This window comes from Lissotriton vulgaris, chromosome 10 (assembly GCF_964263255.1).
Source record: "Lissotriton vulgaris chromosome 10, aLisVul1.2, whole genome shotgun sequence".
In the NCBI taxonomy this organism is placed as follows: Eukaryota; Metazoa; Chordata; class Amphibia; order Caudata; family Salamandridae; genus Lissotriton; species Lissotriton vulgaris.
The window spans coordinates 1,130,247,953-1,130,266,361 of NC_141698.1; the positions used below are offsets into that span (position 1 = coordinate 1,130,247,953).

Consider the following 18,409-nt stretch of genomic DNA (forward strand, 5'->3'; position numbering starts at 1 on the left):
CAGCCAGTTACCCCAGTATTGGAACTTTCATAGATTCCCATGCTTTGTAACATTCCCCGTCGTCGGAATGGGAGCCTCAGTAAATAAAGAAATAACATAATCATAGAAACAAAAGAGAAAATAGGCCTAGGCCTCATCTCATTTTGTAGCATATCACCCTCTTTGTGTAAAAGAGCCCAAACTTTCCGCAAGGACCAATCAGAACAGCCTCACCCCTTGGAACCTTCCTGAGAGAGCTCAGAGCCTCAGATTTTCTACCGCACGTTGTGCTAGGGAGTCTCCACTGAGCTCTGCTCAGTTTTCAATTCAACTTATTTCTTCAATTTTTTTATCTACAAAGGAACTATGTCTGACAAGGAGAAGAAGGCTTTATTCAGGTCCTGTGCGTCTTGTGGAAAAAGAGACTTTTTGTGGAAGATAAGCATGAAAGCTGTATTTATTGCTTATATCCGGACCACAAGGCCACAGACTGCAAAATTTGTAGAACCTTTTCTACAAAAACATTGTGAGACAGGGAGGGCCGGTTATTGACCTGGCTGCAAAAGATGAAGACTCGGAAGGAGGTGCTCTCTTTGGATGAGGTGAAGGTGAGTGAGGGTGTGTGAGGATGAGGGGGTGAGGGTGAGGGTGAGGGTGAAGGGGTGTGAAGGTGAGTGATGGTGTGTGAGGGTGAGGGTGGGTGAGGCTGTGAGTGAGGGTGTGTGGTGGTGAGGAGGTGTGAGGGTGAGTGAGGATGAGGGGGTGAGGGTGAGGGGGTGTGAAGGTGAGGGGGTGTGAGGGTGAGTGATGGTCTGTGAGGGTGAGGGTGTGTGAGGGGTGAAGGGGAGTGAGGGTGAGGGTTGTGAGGGTGAGGGAGGTGGGTGTGAAGGTAAGTGAGGGTGTGAGTAAGGGTGTGAGGATGTGTGATGGTGAGGTGTGAGGGTGAGTGAGGGTGAGAGGGTGTGAGGCCTGCAGTTTTGGCCTGCAGCTGGCGATAGGCGACCACGTCCAGAAATTAGTTTCACATCACAGGAGGGCGATAAAAGTTTGCGGCATTTAAAAACCAGTGCCTTACATAATGTCATTGACTTTCACTTAAAATAGTCACTCTCAGTGAGAGACGGCTAGATTTCATGTGCGTCAAGAGGGCCTGTAAGCTGACATCACAGGGTGTGGATAGAGGGGAGGGTGTAAGCAGGGAGGTAGAGCGAGAGTAGGGAGATGAGAGAAGAGTTGAAGAGAAAGGCAGAGGGGAAAAGAAATGGTATTGAGAGGCGGTGGATATAAAGCAGAGAAGAGGGAAACAAAGGGGCAATATGTAGGAAAGAGGGGAGGGGGGAGAGAGCGCGTAACAGCGAGAGCCTGACTAAAAGTAGAGTAAGGGAGTAGGTGGGAGAGACAGGGTCTGAATGTAAAAGAGAGGATGGTGGCGAGGGAAAAAGTCTGGGACAGATCGGTAGAGGAAACGGGGCGAAGTGAGGGGCGTGAGTGAGGCTAGAGAGAGTGGTAGGGAGAGACCAGATAGAGAGGCTGCAGAATGGAGGGGTTGGCGGTACAGGAAGGGGGGTAGGGAGAGTACCAGAAGGAAAATAACTGCAGGGGCAGTCCGGAGTATATTGCCAATGTGTTTGATATGTTCATGTCTGGAGAGTGTCGCTCCGTGTTTATTTACAGCGCTGCGAAGATGAACCAAACATAGGCGCATAATAAGTTTCTGGCTTTTTGTTTATGGGGTGGTGGGCGAGCATTGCCCTCAGACAGCTGGATCAGTCCCGGAGACCCTTTGATTGGCGCCTCTACTTCAAACCCAGGAAGGAGAGGCCCGGGCTGCCGTGTGCTCACAAGAGCCGATCTGCACATGCACATGGTCTATTCAAGGGACGCCCAAAGGAAGGGCAGGGGGGTTGGAAGACATTACCTGCTGCCCCTACTGCTAAATAAAGATTGGGGTTACCAAAACTAAGCTAATGTAATTAAAGCAGGGGGCGGATCCCTTTGAAGCACGGCCTTGCGGCCGTGAAAGTAAACAGCAGGGATGTAATTAGGGGGGAGGAGAAGTCGCGCTGGGGTGAATGCCTGAGGCCAAGCCACCCGTGGGAGGGAGGCTGATGGCTTTGATGTGGACGCGCGTCGTGAACTAGCCTCTGGTTGCCTGTGGGAGGGAGGCTAATAGCTTTGATGTGGACGCGCGTCGTGAACTGCCGGAAATCCGCTTCGGAAATCCGCTGGTTTAGCCTCTGGTTTAGCCCCAATAGGTCTCTCTGTGAGACCTAAAAGAGGACACTGACACTGCTAAGTCCTTGGGATCGTTGAACTATCAAAGTCCCATTCAGAGGAGCACGGGGCAGAGGTTTCTCTTCCTATAGAGGCAACAACCAGCAGAGGTATTCATCGCAGTCTTCGCAGTCTTATAAGACACAATATTCAAACCAACGCCACGGCTAATCGGCGTCTTTCTCTCGCCAAGCTCAGAGAGGGCGTCATAACCGCCAGGGACGCGACCATGCCAAGAGGCAATAGCGGCCTCCTGGCTCCTACTACTGTTCCTCCCCTTCCAGTCACATCAGTGGGGGGCAGGATCTCTTTTTGTCTGGACAGCTGGAAGAGTATAACTTCTGACCGGTGGTTCCTGAATATTGTTCAGAGTAGCCATACGTTGGAATTCCAAGATCTTCTTCCAGCAAGAGCTCCAGGCGCCAACCACACGAAACATCTGGGTCTGTTACATCTCGAAGCCCATCAACTATTCATCAAGGGGGCAATAGAACCGGTACCTCTCTCTCAGAGGGGCAAAGGCTTTTATTCCAGGTTCTTCCTGGTTCGGAAGACAGCAGACACTTGGCGCCCCATCTTAGACCTACGAGAGCTCAACGCCTATCCCATCAAACTGTCTTTCAGGATGGTCACTCTCCAGGATATTCTTCGTCTACTAAACCCAGGCGACTGGACAGCTAGAAGAGTATAACTTCGGACCGGTGGTTCCTGAATATTGTTCAGAGTGGCCATACGTTGGAATTCCAAGATCTTCCTCCAACAAGAGCTCCAGGCGCCAACCGCATGAAACATCTGGGTCTGTTACATCTCGAAGCCCACCAACTATTCATCAAGGGGGCAATAGAACCGGTACCTCTCTCACAGGGGCAAAGGCTTTTATTCCAGGTTCTTCCTGGTTCGAAGACAGCAGACACCTGGCGCCCCATCTTAGACCTACGAGAGCTCAACGCCTATCCCATCAAACTGTCTTTCAGGATGGTCACCCTCCAGGATATTCTTCGTCTACTAAACCCAGGCGACTGGACAGCTGGAAGAGTATAACTTCGGACCGGTGGTTCCTGAATATTGTTCAGAGTGGCCATACGTTGGAATTCCAAGATCTTCCTCCAACAAGAGCTCCAGGCGCCAACCGCATGAAACATCTGGGTCTGTTACATCTCGAAGCCCACCAACTATTCCTCAAGGGGGGCAATAGAACCGGTACCTCTCTCTCAGAGGGGCAAAGGCTTTTATTCCAGGTTCTTCCTGGTTCGAAGACAGCAGACACCTGGCGCCCCATCTTAGACCTACGAGAGCTCAACGCCTATCTCATCAAACTGTCTTTCAGGATGGTCACTCTCCAGGATATTCTTCGTCTACTAAACCCAGGCGACTATTTGGCATCTCTGGATTTGGAAGATGCGTACTTCCACGTACCGATTCACCCAGCTCACAGACAATATTTACACTTCACAGTAGGCAAGAGCCATTTCCAATTCAAGGTGCTTCCGTTTGGCCTTCGGTCTGCACCACGGATATTCACAAAAGTGTTAGCGCCAGTGGCGGCCTTTCTCAGAAAGCAATCCCTGGAAGTTTTCCCCTACTTGGACCACTGGCTAGTCAAAGCTCCAACTTTCAAGGAAACTTCCCGAGCCGTTTCAACTTGCTTTCAATTGTTCAGTCACCTGGGCCTTCAGCTCACAAGAACAAGTCAGTCCTCCAACCCTCCAGCTCCACAAAGTTCCTTGGGGCCATCTTAGACACCAGACGATGCACAGCTCGTCCGTCAGACGAGCGTCAACAGAAATTGATTGTCTCGGCGCGCTAGGTGCAGAAAAAGAAATGCCTTTCAGTCCGACTCTACAAGTCCTTGCTCGGGTCGATGTCATCCTGCATACCATTAATACTGCATTGCAGGCTGCAAATGCGTCCTCTGCAGGAGGAGCTAGGCAAACAATGGTGCCAAGCAGAGGGCTCTTTCAACGACAAGGTGTTAGTAACGCCAGAAATGAGAAAGGCATGCGAGTGGTGGCTGGTGAAAGACAACATCGCAGAAGGGCTGACATTCAGGATTCCTCGATCTCCTATGATCATGACCACGGATGCCTCCTTGGAAGGCTGGGGGGCAGTTGTCCGAGAGCTTCAAGTCAGCGGACACTGGAGTCCAGAGCAACGCCAGTGCCATATAAACTTTTTGGAGCTGACGGCCATTCGGTTAGATTTGCAGGCTTTCCTTAAAGTTCAGAATCAAACAGTGCTGGTCCAGACGGACAATACGACGGCCATGCACTACATCAACAAACAAGGGGGAACAAGATCTCAAACTCTGTCCAAGGAAGCTCAAAGAATCTGGGATTATGCGATTCTCCACAAGATCAATCTGCAGGCCGAACACCTGGCAGGTTCTCTCAATATCACAGCGGATGCTCTGAGTCGCCAGACAGAGGTGACTCACGAATGGCAATTGAACCAGTCCATTCTGGAAGGGAGTGTTCTCGGTCTGGGGAACACCGACCATAGACCTCTTTGCGTCCCCGGAGAACGCCAAATGCCAGTTCTACGCAAGCAAAATTCACCATCAGGGATCTTTGGGGAATGCACTTTCGATTGCCTGGTACGGCGCATTCTTTTACGCTTTTCCGCCAATTCCCCTCATACCACGGGTACTCGGGAAAATCAAGGCGGAGCCATGCAAGATGATTCTCATTGCTCCAGCATGGCCCCGGCAGTTCTGGTACACAGAACTCCTTCTACTCTCCCAGGATCATCCAATTCGCTTGCAACAGATTCCATCTCGGATATCGAGGGATCAGGGCCAGGTGTTCCATCCGGATCCGAAGTCACTACACTTGACAGCGTGGCTCCTGAACACAGAGAGTTCCGTCATCTGAATCTCCCCAAGGAGTGTAGAGAGGTTTTGTCCCAGGCTCGAGCACCGAGCACTAATAAAACATACAAGGCAAAGTGGAAGAGGTTCTGCCTGTGGTGTCAAAGACAAGGTCTCCATCCTTACAAATCTCTGCCTCATCAAATTTTGCCATATATTCTATCATTGGCTAAATCTGGGCTGGCACATTCTTCTGTTAAGGTGCAGCTGGCAGCCATATTGAGGTTTCGATGCACTTCTTCAGGCCCGTCCCTATGGTCCTCTAGAATTGTTAAACAGTTTTTGGAGGGCTTGTTTGGGCTGTATCCTCCAGTTCGCCCACCTCCTCCAATTTGGCAGCTCAACCTGGTGTTGTCTCAACTCATGAAAGCTCAGTTTGAGCCGGTTCACAAGGCGGACTTGAAATTCCTATCTTGGAAACTAGCCCTCCTTTCAGCGCTAACATCAGCTAGAAGGGTTAGTGAGATCCAGGCACTTTCAATAGTGGAACCATTCCTGCAATTTAAAAAGAATGTGCTTATCCTTCGCACCAATCCGAAATTTATCCCAAAGGTGCCGTCTGAATTCCATTTGAATGAACCCTTGATCTTGGTCATTTTTTCCGCGGCCTTCTACTCCGGCGGAAAGGACATTACATTCTTTGGACGTTCAAAGATGCTTGAAATTTTACCTAGAACGCACACGGTCATTTAGAAAGTGATCACAGTCATTTGTGTCCTACAGCGCACCTCGGAAGGGGTTTCCTTTGGCAAAGAGTGGCATTTCACCCTGGATCTCCAGTGCGATTCAATTCTGCCATCAGGAGGCGGGCAAGCCCCTGGACAGAAAGGTCCGTGCACATTCCACAAGATCTGTTGCATCGTCGGTGGCTCTTTTCTCTGGAGTCGCTATCAAGGACATATGCAGGGCAGCAATGTGGAGCAGTACACATACCTTCACGAAGCACTACTGCCTGGAGTCTACAGGACGGGACGACGCTGCTGTTGGTCAAGCAGTCCTTAGGAATCTTTTTCAACAAGAGGTGAGCTTTCCCTACAATCCCTCCATCCTGGTAAGCACATTTTTTTGGTATCGGCAATGTTTTTATTTCTTGGTTACAATTTAGCAAAGTGTGCTATAAGAATGGTCATATGGTTTTGTGTTGCCATGTATCTAACAAAATGTGTTTTGGGATTTACTGCTATCTATTCTGATACAAAGCATGGGAATCTATGAAAGTTCCAATACTGGGGTAAGAAAACAAGTTACTTACCTGTAACTTTGGTTCCCCAGTATTGGTAACTTTCAAAGATTCCCATGCGCCCACCCGCCTCCCCGGGGAAAGCTTGGCCTTTTACTGAGATGGTGGCTGTTTGCACAACGGCTACAAAACCTGAGGCTCTGAGCTCTCTCAGGAAGGTTCCAAGGGGTGAGGCTGTTCTGATTGGTCCTTGCGGAAAGTTTGGGGTCTTTTACACAAAGAGGGTGATATGCTACAAAGTGAGATGATGCCTAGGCCTATATTCTCTTTTGTTTCTATGATTGTTATTTCTTTATTTACCGAGGCTCCCATTCCGACGACGGGGAATGATACAAAGCATGGGAATCTATGAAAGTTACCAATACTGGGGAACCAAAGTTACAGGTAAGTAACTTGTTTTCTCCTCTCCCTCCAGAAGTTTCTTTCGAGGAGGTTATAGGGCCAACAACTTTAAGGATAGGGGCAAGGGCAACACATCCTATAACTCCCCTTCCCCCAACAAACTGTGACTTGCCCACGTTTTCCCCCGATTACACCACACCTGTCGGGGGAAGACTTTAATAATTTCTCCCCGTTTGGCAGTCTATAACTTCGGACAAATGGGTGCTTTGAATTATCCAACATGGTTATTGCCTGGAGCTTACCAGCAATCCACCTTGATCTCACAAGCTGTCTTCAGAACACATAGACTTGCTCAAACAAGAGTTACAGTCCCTCTTACTAAAAGGAGCAAGAGAGCCAGTTCTAATATAGTACCAGGGCTCAGGGGTTACTTTCTAATCCCCAAAAAGGACGGGTCCCTCAGACCTATTCTTTATCTCAGAGAGCTGAACCATTATATACTGTCAGAGCACTTTCACATGGTGACACTTCAACAGGTACTCCCTCTTTTACAGAGAGCAGACTTTGTCTACTCTGGATTTAAAAGATGCTTATCTTCACATTTCAGTTCATCCGGCTCATCGCAAATACCTCAGATTTGTGATAGCGGGCAAGCGTCACCAAATCAAGGTGACTACAGCACCCAGATTATTTACCAAATGTCTGGCAGTAGTAGCTGCGCATCTCGGAAGACAAGAAATTCACGTCTTTCCCTATCTGGACAACTGGCTTATCAAAAGCCAGCACTCACCAGCAATGTCTACAACATACACAGATCACAATAAATCTACTTCACCAACTGGGGTTCACCATCAATGCTCAAAAATCTCACCTACATCCATCACAGATGCAGTCTTATCTAGAAGCCACTCCAGAGTCAAGTCAAGTCAAAGAATTTATATAGCGCACTACATACCCAGAGGGTCTCAAGGCGCTTAGGGAGGGGAGGAGGATTACTTGTCAAATATCCACGTTTTAAGTTGCTTTCTGAATGCTAGGTGGTTCTGGGTAAGGCGAAGGTAAGTGGGGAGTGAGTTCCATGTTTTAGCAGCCAGGTATGAGAAGGATCTGCCTCCCATTGTGGTCTTGTTGATGCGAGGTACAGTGGCGAGGGCTTGGCTGGAAGAACGTAGTTGGCGGGAGGGGGTGTAGAAGGACAGTCGTGAGTTGAGGCATTCTGGTCCGATGTCGTAGAGTGATTTGTGTGCGTGGGTTAGCGGTCGGAAAGTGATCCTCTTATTGACGGGTAGCCAATGGAGGTCTTTCAGGTGACCAGAGATGTGTTCGTTGCGCGGGATGTCTAATATGATCCTGGCTGAGGCGTTTTGGATTCGTTGGAGTTTCTTCTGGAGTTTAGCGGTAGTGCCTGCGTAGAGGGTGTTTCCGTAGTCCAGTCGGCTCGTGACCAGATCATGGGTGACTGTTTTTCTGGTTTCGGTGGGGATCCAGCGAAATGTTTTTTTGAGCATGCGAAGGATGTTGAAGCAGGATGAGGATACGGCGCTGACTTGTCTGTTCATTGAGAGTGAAGAATCCAGGATAATGCCTAGGTTCCGTGCGTGGTCTGTCGGGATGGGTGCTTTTCCAAGGGCTTCCGGCCACCTGGAGTCGTCCCATGCAGAGGGGGAAGTACCTAAGATGAGGACTTCTGTTTTATCTGAGTTTAGTTTCAGACGACTGTGTTTCATCCATTCGGCAACTTCTTTCATTCCTTCGTGTAGGTTAGTTTTGGCGGTGCTGGGGTCATTGGTGAGAGAAAGGATCAGTTGAGTGTCATCCGCGTAAGAGATGATGTTGAGGTTGTGTTGGCGGGCGATGGTCGCGAGGGGGCTCATGTATATGTTGAAGAGGGTGGGACTGAGTGAGGATCCTTGTGGTACGCCACAGATGACTTCAGTGGCCTCGGACTTGAATGGTGGAAGGCGGACTCTCTGGGTTCTTCCGGTGAGGAACGAGGTGATCCATTCAAGTGCTTTTCCTTGTATTCCGATATTTCTGAGGCGTTGTAAAAGGGTGCTGTGGCAGACTGTGTCGAAGGCTGCAGAGAGGTCGAGGAGAATGAGGGCGACTGTGTCTCCATTGTCCAGTAGTGTTCGAATGTCGTCTGTTGCTGCGATGAGGGCGGTCTCAGTGCTGTGTTTTGCTCGGAAGCCGGACTGTGAGGAGTCGAGGGATTTGTTGGCTTCGAGGAAAGCGGCGAGCTGGTTGTTGACAGCTTTCTCGATTACTTTGGCCGGGAATGGAAGGAGCGAAATGGGGCGGTAATTTTTGAGTTCGGTGGGGTCCGCTGTGGGTTTTTTCAGAAGGGCGGTGAGTTCAGCGTGTTTCCAGCTTTCCGGGAAGGTGGCGGAGTTGAAGGAGCAGTTGATGACGTCTCGGAGGTGCGGTGCTATGACGGAGTCTGCTTTGTTGAAGATGTGGTGAGGACATGGGTCTGTGGGGGATCCTTTGTGTGGGACATTTGTAAAGCGCTGCGATTACGCACACCGGCGTGTCCACGCGCTGAAAAGTAGAAGTGGGCAGATGACAGTGAACATAAAAAGAAAACTACGCGGGCCCATTATTTACTGTAAAGGTAAGTTTTTAGTTTCGCCCGCCCTATCTGGTTCTAGACGCAGGTCCATTGGCAGTTTGTTCCAGTTGGTTGCCGCCAAGTATCTAAAAGACCTGCCTCCCATACGGGCTTTCTTAATTCTGGGAGTCCTCAGTAGGCCACCCCCTGTTGATCTAAGCGCGCGGGTTGGTATATACGCTTTGATCAGATTCGTCAGAGGGGCGGGTGCTCTGCCATTCAGGATGCGATGACATGTGCCGAGAGCTTTGTATTCTCCTCTTCTCCTTACTATCCTGAGTGGATGGAGTTCATCAGGCGGATGGTGTCCTCAGTGGAGATTGGGTTCCAGTCGTTAAGGGTGTTCAAGGGGGGAGAAAGTTCAGCATATGGTTCGGTGGGTTGGTCTCCGGGTTGGTTGTCGAAGCTGTTGTAGTTGTCTGCGATTTTGTTGTGGAAGAATGAGGCTAGGGAGTCACAGAGGGCTTGAGAGGGGGTGATGTCGTTGGAGTTGGCCGAGAGATTGGTAAATTCCTTGACGATGTTGAAAAGTTCCTTGCTGTTGTGGGCGTTGTTGTCAAGTCGATCCTTGAATGCTGTTTTCTTGGCCTTTCGGATTAGTTGGTGGTGTGTGCGGGTGGCGTTTTTGAAGGCGTCCTTGGTGCTAGTGGTTGGGTCTTTTTTCCAGGCCTTTTCAAGGGAGCGGCAGAGTTTCTTGGACTTCTTAAGGTCATCGTTGAACCAGGAGGCCTTCTTGCTGCCAGGTTTGCGTTGACGTTTTTTCAGTGGTGCTAGGATGTCTGCGGTGTTGGATAACCATAGGGTGAAGTTGGTGGCGGCTTGGTCTGGGTTAGAAGAGTGGGCTGGGGTGTTTAGAAGGAGTGATGAGGAGATCTGGTCGATAGTGATTTTGTTCCAGTTTCTTTGCAGAGTTGGTTGGGGGTGGTTGATGGGTTTCGGCTTGTTGTAGGTGAAGTGAACGCAGCTGTGGTCAGTCCAGAGGAGATCCGTAGTGTGGCTGAAGGAGACATGATTGCTGGAGGTGAAGATAGGGTCGAGTGTGTGACCTGCGATGTGGGTGGGGGAAGTGACCAGTTGATTGAGTCCGAGGTTGGCGAGGTTGTCCAAGAGGGTGGTGGTGTTGCGGTCGTTCTTTTCAAGGTGAAAGTTGAGGTCTCCCAGAAGGATGTAATCTTTGGAGGGGAGTGCGTGTGGAGTGATGAAGTCCGTGATGTCTTCACTCAAAGCTCAAAGCTCAAAACTCAAAGCTCTGGCCTCTCCCAATGTGGCCAGAATATGCAATATTAAAACTACCATTCTACAGTTTCAAGCCAACCAAGCATTACCAGCAAGGGTATTCATGACACTGCTGGGAATGATGGCATCTTGCATCGCAATTGTACCCTATGCAAGGCTTCACATGCACCCCCTACAAGAGTGCTTAGCACGTCAGTGGAATCAGTCACAGGGTCTACTAACAGATCTAGTGTTGTTAGACATCCGTACCCATCGCTCTCTGCAGTGGTGGAACCCACAAAACTTACCAGCAGGCCGACCTTTAATCAACCCTATTCCACAGATCGTGCTCACAGCAGGCGCATCAGGTTGCGGGGCTGATCTCACAGATTACACAATACAAGGCATATGGAGCAACAGCACAAGGACCTCCACATCAACTATCTAGAGCGTTTAGCTGTTTTCCTAGCACTCAAAGCTTTTCAAACTCGCCTCATAGCCAAAACTGCCCTAGTTCGAACGAAGATCATGACAGCAATGTGCATGCGCAAGGGGGGGACAAACACTCTCCAACTGTCAACACTCGTTCAAGCCATTTGGAATGGGTGAATCCATTACAAGATTTATCTCCTGGTAGAATATCTCCCAGGGGTAAACAATCAAATTGCTGATCTCCTCTGCAGAAGAAGGCAGCACATTCACGAATGGCAACTACACCCCCATGTTCTCCTTCCGTACTTTCAGCAGTGGGGATTTCCACAAATAGACGTATTCACCACAGCCGAAAACACAAAGTTCCCAAACCTTGGCTCCAGGTTCCCACACCCGTTCTCATAGGGCAATGCCCTATGGATGAACTGGTCAAGGATATTTGCCTATGCTTTTCTGCCGCTCTCGCTCATTCTGTGGGTGATTGGAAAACTCAGGCAAACATCCCTCACTCTGATTTTGGTAGCTCCAACATGGGCCCGTCAACCATGGTATACCACACTGTTGGAGCAGCCACTAGTTTCACATCAAAAACCGCACCGTACCTCCAGTCTTCTCACACAGAACCATGGAGAAGTCAGACACCCAAATCCCAAAGAACTGAATTAAGCGATCTGTCTCCGAAGTTATAGTTTGGTTATTTAAATATACCACCAGACTGTATGAATATTCTGAAAGAAGCAAGAAGGCCTACCACCAGAGCTACCTACGCAGCAAAATGGAAAAGATTTGTTGTATATTGCAATAACAACAATCAATCCCTTTGATGCTTCTATGCAAAACATTATTTGTTACTTGTTACATTTACAACAATCAGGGCTACCTTACACATATATTCGTTTGCACCTTGCAGCAGTAGCTGAGTACTTACAGAATAGACAACATCTGTCACTAATTAGAGTTCCTGTAATCAAAGCCTTCATGGAAGGCTTGCAAAGGATAATAACACCAAGGATTCATCCTGCCCCAGTGTGGAATCTCAACATTGTTCTCACAAGGCTCATGAGTCCACCTTTTGAACCATTACATATGTTTCCCTTACAATTCACTCATGGAAAGTTGCTTTCCTCATTGCTATCACATCACTGAGGAGAGTTGGTGAGCTACAGGCATTAACGTTACAAGAACCCTTCTTTCAGCTACACAAAGATAGGATAGTTCTCCACACCAACCCAAAATTACTTCCCAAGGTAGTTTCTGCCTTTCATGTAAACCAATCGGTTGAGTTACCAGTTTTCTTTCCTCAACCTGATTCTGTGGCAGAACACGCTCTTCCGACGCTTGATGTTAAAAGAGCTTTACTGTACTACATTGATAGAACAAAAGACTTTCGCAAAACAAAACAACTGTTTGTTGCATTTGCTCCACCTCACAAAGGCAATCCTATTTCAATGTCTGGTATTGCCAGATGGATTGTGAAATGCATTCAAACTTGCTATATTAAAGCTAAAAGAACTATAACCATACCTCCTAGAGTGCATTCCACTCGCAAAACAGAGGCGTCAGTGGCCTTTTTAGGCAACCTCCCTCTAGCTGACATATGTAAGGCAGCTACTTAGTCTACACCACACACATTTACCAAACACTATTGTGAGATGTGTTAGCACGTCAACCGGCTAATGTAGGCCAAGCAGTACTAAAAACACTGTTCTAAACAACTGCATAATCTACAGGTTAGCCACTGCTTTAGGGGTATACTGCTTTGTAGCCTATGCAAAGCATGTGTATCTTCAGCTCACATGCCTCGAACTGATAATGTTACCTACCCAGTGAGCATCTGTTCTTGGCATGTAGAGCTGTAGATTCACATGCGCTCACCCGCCTCCCTGGGTATCTGTAGTTGTTGCAGGTCTTCATTATACGTTTATACGCATGGACATCTCTATACTACACTTACTCCATTCTCACCCTCTGCGGGAAATCAATCTAATAATGGAATTGATGCCCATGCAAACTATCACCGAAAGGAGGAGTCACCTTACCTTGTGACTAGGCAAGACTTCTTCAAAGAAAAACAACTTGCAAACATTTGAACCTAACACCAGATGGCAGTGGTACGCAAAGCATGTGAATCTACAGCTCTACATGCCAAGAACAGATGCTTTCTGGATAATTAACATTATCCTTTTAGTACTTAGAAACCATTAGTGCCACTTTTTGGTCACCTCTGACTGTGGCAAAGTCAGAGTTTGAGGCCGACTGTGGTGGAGACCTGGTCGGGTACACTAAGTGTGAGGCCCCGGTCAAGATTTTACCTTCATGAAATGTTTCTGAAGGATTTCCCACCAGTTTTTGTGCAGCCTCCTCTAGCAGACTGGTTTCGGTGATGATTTGCAGGATTGCCTTTCTGTGAGGGTCCGGTCGCCCTCTGGAGCTTTTTCACGAAAGTTCACTAAACTTCTGGAACTTCGTCCAGAATTTCCTCTGAGGTTCCAAAGTCTCTAAAACACAATCAGTGTCTGGAATCTCCAAGATGGTCCTTGAAAGCTTGGGACCACAATTCCCACAATGCACCTGGACAACACCCTTAAAAGTCCACTGGATACACTCAAGGCAGGGGACTATGGGTGGAGTTGATGTAGGTGAGCTCTGTTAACCTGTAGCTTGCAGGGAGCCCACTCTTTATTCCTCTTGAAGTAAGGTACATCCAAAGGGCTGTAGTTAAAAATAATGCAGCAGGCGCAGTCAGTCAGAATGCAGATCTTGATGGTGCAAATCAATTTTCCAGCGTGGCAATCCTTCTATCACTTTCAAGCAGCTAAGCTGAGAGGCTCTGCCTCTCTCAGATACTTGTTCAGTGATCCCTGGGGTCGCACAGGAGGGCTCTCCTGTCCAATGAGGTGCAGGGCAACACCCCAGAAGGTAGGGGTGTAAATGAAACTGGTTTCTCCTACCTGTCTCCTCCTCCTATTGAAGATTGTTTGACTCCCTCCCCCTGGCTCTAGCATTGCTATGCAACAAGAACCCTCTCCCCAAGTATGGCTCTTCACCCCGGGGCTACGTATCACCTCATCAAAACATCCTGGCTAATCCACTTACTTCTGACCAATCAGGGCAGATCACTGGAAGGCTGTATTTTGGCTTACAGACAGGAATTTTTTTTTAATTCTTGTCCGTACATTTTATTTATCATATTGTTGGATTCATCAATACCATTCCAATAAGTCCTTGAATTAAATGTTTCTGTTTTTCCTTGCTGAAGCTATTAATAACTTCTTGCCATGTTAACCTATGGGGTTGGGGATCTGCAATCGGGAAAAATAACTGAGCTATTGCTCCAACACCAGGGCTTATAAAACATCCTTTATAAGCACCCTGCCTTTAGCTACCGGACCCCCACCCATGCAACACCCAGGGGAAACTTTAGGGGTTCTGAATATGTAAAAGTCTTGTAGATCCTCACTCCACAGTGCTCCGAGCACAAAAGTCTATTTTGGGAGGCACTTTACTACAATGAGGAAAGTGAAATGTGCAATTTCACTATCCCCGGGACACACAAAACCTATTTTATAAGGGTCCTCGTTATAAGTGCCTGACCCCCCACCACTGGGACACCTGGGGGAGAACCTGGGAGTACCTAATATGCCTAAATATTGTAGTTTATTAATTTATAAGTGCCCCAAACACTAAAGTGGAGTTTGGGAACAGTTTACGTGTTACAAGCAGTCGTGTAACACAGGGCTGCTTTTGAACTGATCTCAGGCTTCAGCAGTGCACACATGCACCTCTAAACTGCCATGCCCGATTATATACTTGGTCTTAAGGGTAGTTTTAATCCCCTGCCCTATTATGTACTAGGACCTTATAGGGTAAGTCATGCCCGTCACCGGGGTACCCTGCCCTTTAGTGTACCCTAGTGCATGTAGGTGTTTTCACTGTATTCTAAATGTGTTTTCTGCATTGCACTGGCCCTGGTTAGGCCGAGCCCAGGGACAGTCGGTCAGTTACTACCAGTACCATTCAGCAAACAAATGGGGGTGCCCAGGGCACAAGGATGACTTTGAAACCAGGGTTTTCTCTCAGTATCTTGTAAAAACATACATACTTAGAAAGGGTTTTCTCCCAGTCTCTTGAAAATGTCACTTCTGTTGAATTAGAGCTAGAAATTCGGAATACCATTTGTATTGCCTTGGACAAAACTGGGGAGGCCGCTGCCAAGAGGTGCATTTTTAAGTAGATTGTGCACTGCTTCATCTGTTTATCCGCGCTACTCATCTGTACACTGGTTCTACTTTCACCACTCACTGCTTGAGATATGCAAAGCCACCAAGATTTGCGCCCATTTCGATGTCATAAATAGCATGCCCACCCTCTCTGGGCTGAAGCTGCGCCCGCCCTCTCTGGGCTGAAGCTGTGCCCGCCCTCTCTGGGCTGAAGCTGTGCCCGCCCTCTCTGGGCTGAAGCTGTGCCCGCCCTCTCTGGGCTGAAGCTGCGCCTGCCCTCACTGGGCCCGCTCTCTCTGGGCTGAAGCCGCGCCTGCCCTCACTGGGCCCGCCCTCTCTGGGCTGAAGCGGCGCCCGCCCTCTCTGGGCTGAAGCGGCGCCCGCCCTCTCTGGGCTGAAGCGGCGCCCGCCCTCTCTGGGCTGAAGCGGCGCCCGCCCTCTCTGGGCTGAAGCCGCGCCCCGCCCTCTCTGGGCTGAAGCCGCGCCCCGCCCTCTGTGGGCTGAAGCCGCGCCTGCCATCTGTGGGCTGAAGCCGCGCCTGCCCTCTTAATTGCAAGTTTATATAGCGCTAGGATCGACTCCCGGAGGAGTATCTCCGCGCTTCGACCGCTGCGAAACCCTTCCTGGCTTCCCTGAGAGATGGTCCCTTAATGGGTATCTCCAGGGTGAGACCAGGCATCCCCGGCGGTCTGGTGGGGCCGTTAGTGCAGATGAGGCAAGCTTATGCCCAGAGTTGCCGAGTGTGATCGCTGATCAGAGTGGGCACCGAGGCGAGAGAATTATCGAGTCCGCTGACCCTGGTCCAGAAACCTGCCGCGTCGGGAATCGAACCCTGGTCCCGGGCCGTCCTCTGCTCTCGGGTCTGCCGCCTCTAACCAGTGAGCCACACTACTGCACTCTTTGGGCTGAAGCTGCGCCCCCGCTGGGCTGAAGCTGCGCCCCCGCTGGGCTGAAGCTGCGCCCCCGCTGGGCTGAAGCTGCGCCCCCGCTGGGCTGAAGCCGCGCCCCCGCTGGGCTGAAGCCGCGCCCCCGCTGGGCTGAAGCCGCGCCCCCGCTGGGCTGAAGCCGCGCGCCCGCCCTCGCTGGGCTGAAGCCGCGCGCCCGCCCTCGCTGGGCTGAAGCCGCGCGCCCGCCCTCGCTGGGCTGAAGCCGCGCGCCCGCCCTCGCTGGGCTGAAGCCGCGCGCCCGCCCTCGCTGGGCTGAAGCCGCGCGCCCGCCCTCGCTGGGCTGAAGCCGCGCGCCCGCCCTCGCTGGGCTGAAGCTGTGCCCGCCCTCACTAGGCTGGCTCTGCCATTGGAGTAAACTCAAAGAGCAGGAGAGTATACACACTGAAACGATGTGGTGTGTGCATAGTCGCTCTCTGCCCTCCCTGCTTTCCCCTTGTCGGATTTTGAGACACTTTACTAGTCTGACCACGGCGGAGAGTTGACATGGGGACTAAGCCATTAGAATGTTGGGGCCAACTGAAGGTCAGGAGTCTGTGCCTGTTTTTGTATGAATATACCTGGGGAAAATGAGACCCATTGTTCTTGCCCTCTACCTCTTGAAAGGGTCCAGGGGAAAACCTGTATTTCAATCTCTGGTTGCAACGAAGTAATGTCTTAATGTTTTTAGTCTGATGCGCCCCTCTATGCGTGTTGGCTGTGTACATATATCTACCCTAGAATGTTATCTCACCTAGCCTGTCTTTGTTCTCCTAGGCCTCCTTCCTCGTCAAGAACTTCTGGTGCTCCTACAGACGACTCCTGGAAGGACGGCTGCTACTGACCCAGCCCCAAAACACTGGACTCTTAAACCCTTAGGAATTGCTAGCCCAGCTGGCTGGGTATCACGACTTGAAGCTGACTTTAAGCAGGGCAGGACTTATTAACGAACTTTTCTTTGAGACGTTGAGCAAAAATAAAAAAAGATGCAATTTTTCTAGGAATTACTGTACTAAATGGTGAATGCTGGCTACATTTTCTTTCTTCGGTTCAGGATGAAATCTGATAAGTTTCAGTCCAACACATTCTGGATGAAACTGTTCTTCGACTTTCTCTGAAATAGGGCATTATGAGCCAAGTTTTGGCTGAGGCTCTATTGAGGAAAGGAACCCAAATGCAACATGTACTGCACTGTGCTAACTGATCTTCGAGAGGTGGGAATAGCCGGGTATTGGTTGTGTGCCAGTAAAATGCTGAAAACATTGCTTAGCTTTGAAAACTTGAGTTGTTTGCAGATGAGACCCAAACCTGTTAGAAACGTAGCTATAGATGTAATTGTTTGCAACATTTAATTTAAAACTTGTATAGTATGTACACATTTTTTTCTTAAATGCTCTGAGCTCCAGGTTTTCTATACACTGCAGTGTAAAGTGGCAGACTTTCCTCTGTCCCTTTTTTTAATGTATGTTTTGGAGATTCATGTTTGTGTGTCGTGGACTTCTGAGTGATGGGTCTTGTCCTCAGAAGCAGGTTTGTGCCACAGTCTAGTTTTTGTTGACACCAGTTGGGCAGCCGTACTGCATAATGTTTGTGCCTGTAGGTCTGACCAACGTGTTGCCATATGTAGAAGAGATTTCTCATGTATTTTCTCATGTCACTTTTGATATTTCAGAAATTAAATCACTCTTTACCTGTTTTGTACAAGTTTCCTCTCTAAAGATGTTTGTTTGATATGTCAGATTGTTCTACAAGCAAATAACTCTGTTTTACACTCTGTGATGATGATTTATTACAAAAATAGGACTGTAGATAACTGGAAAATTCACTGCCTCTTCCAGAGTTTAATTTGTTTACTAGATGGTGAGTATTTTGTTACTGGATTGTAACTGCAATAAACTTCATAAAACAGTTGGCAATTTGACTTTATGAGTATTGAGTGGGTAATTCATTTATTTAGAAGTCTGTTCATACCCAACTGTGGTCTCCATGCTGGTGGGGAATCTGGCATGAGGAACTTCAGTTTTATTGGCCTAGCACCCTCCTCTTCATGGTCATTGCTATCCTCCATTCATCAAGTGCGGAAGTGTCCGAACATTCTCTGGATTTGGCTGCTCCTAGTTTGTTTTCCAAAGGGTTCACTACCTTTAGATGGTATGTGGTACATTCTTTCAATCTGTCTTGTTCATCATGCATGCACCATTCTGGCTCGTTGTGGGACCGGTATCAGGAACGGGAATAATCTATCGTTCCAAAAACCCTTTTGCCAGAGGAATCCGCACCTGCAACGATCGGTGAGGAATCGTGCTA

At 49.0% G+C, this 18,409-nt stretch overlaps 1 protein-coding gene across 3 annotated transcripts in view; it reads left to right on the plus strand.

The window, feature by feature from the left end:
• LOC147689446 (SLAIN motif-containing protein-like) overlaps positions 1-18,013 on the plus strand; it is a 274,817-nt gene extending 256,804 nt beyond the window's left edge. For all 3 annotated transcript variants that reach the window (XM_086942217.1, XM_086942215.1, XM_086942216.1), the window contains one exon: positions 16,880-18,013. In XM_086942217.1, the coding sequence (XP_086798343.1) occupies positions 16,880-16,946 (67 nt within the window). In that variant the 3' untranslated portion in view covers positions 16,947-18,013. The remainder of the gene's footprint in view (positions 1-16,879) is intronic.
• Positions 18,014-18,409: the final 396 nt, after the last annotated feature.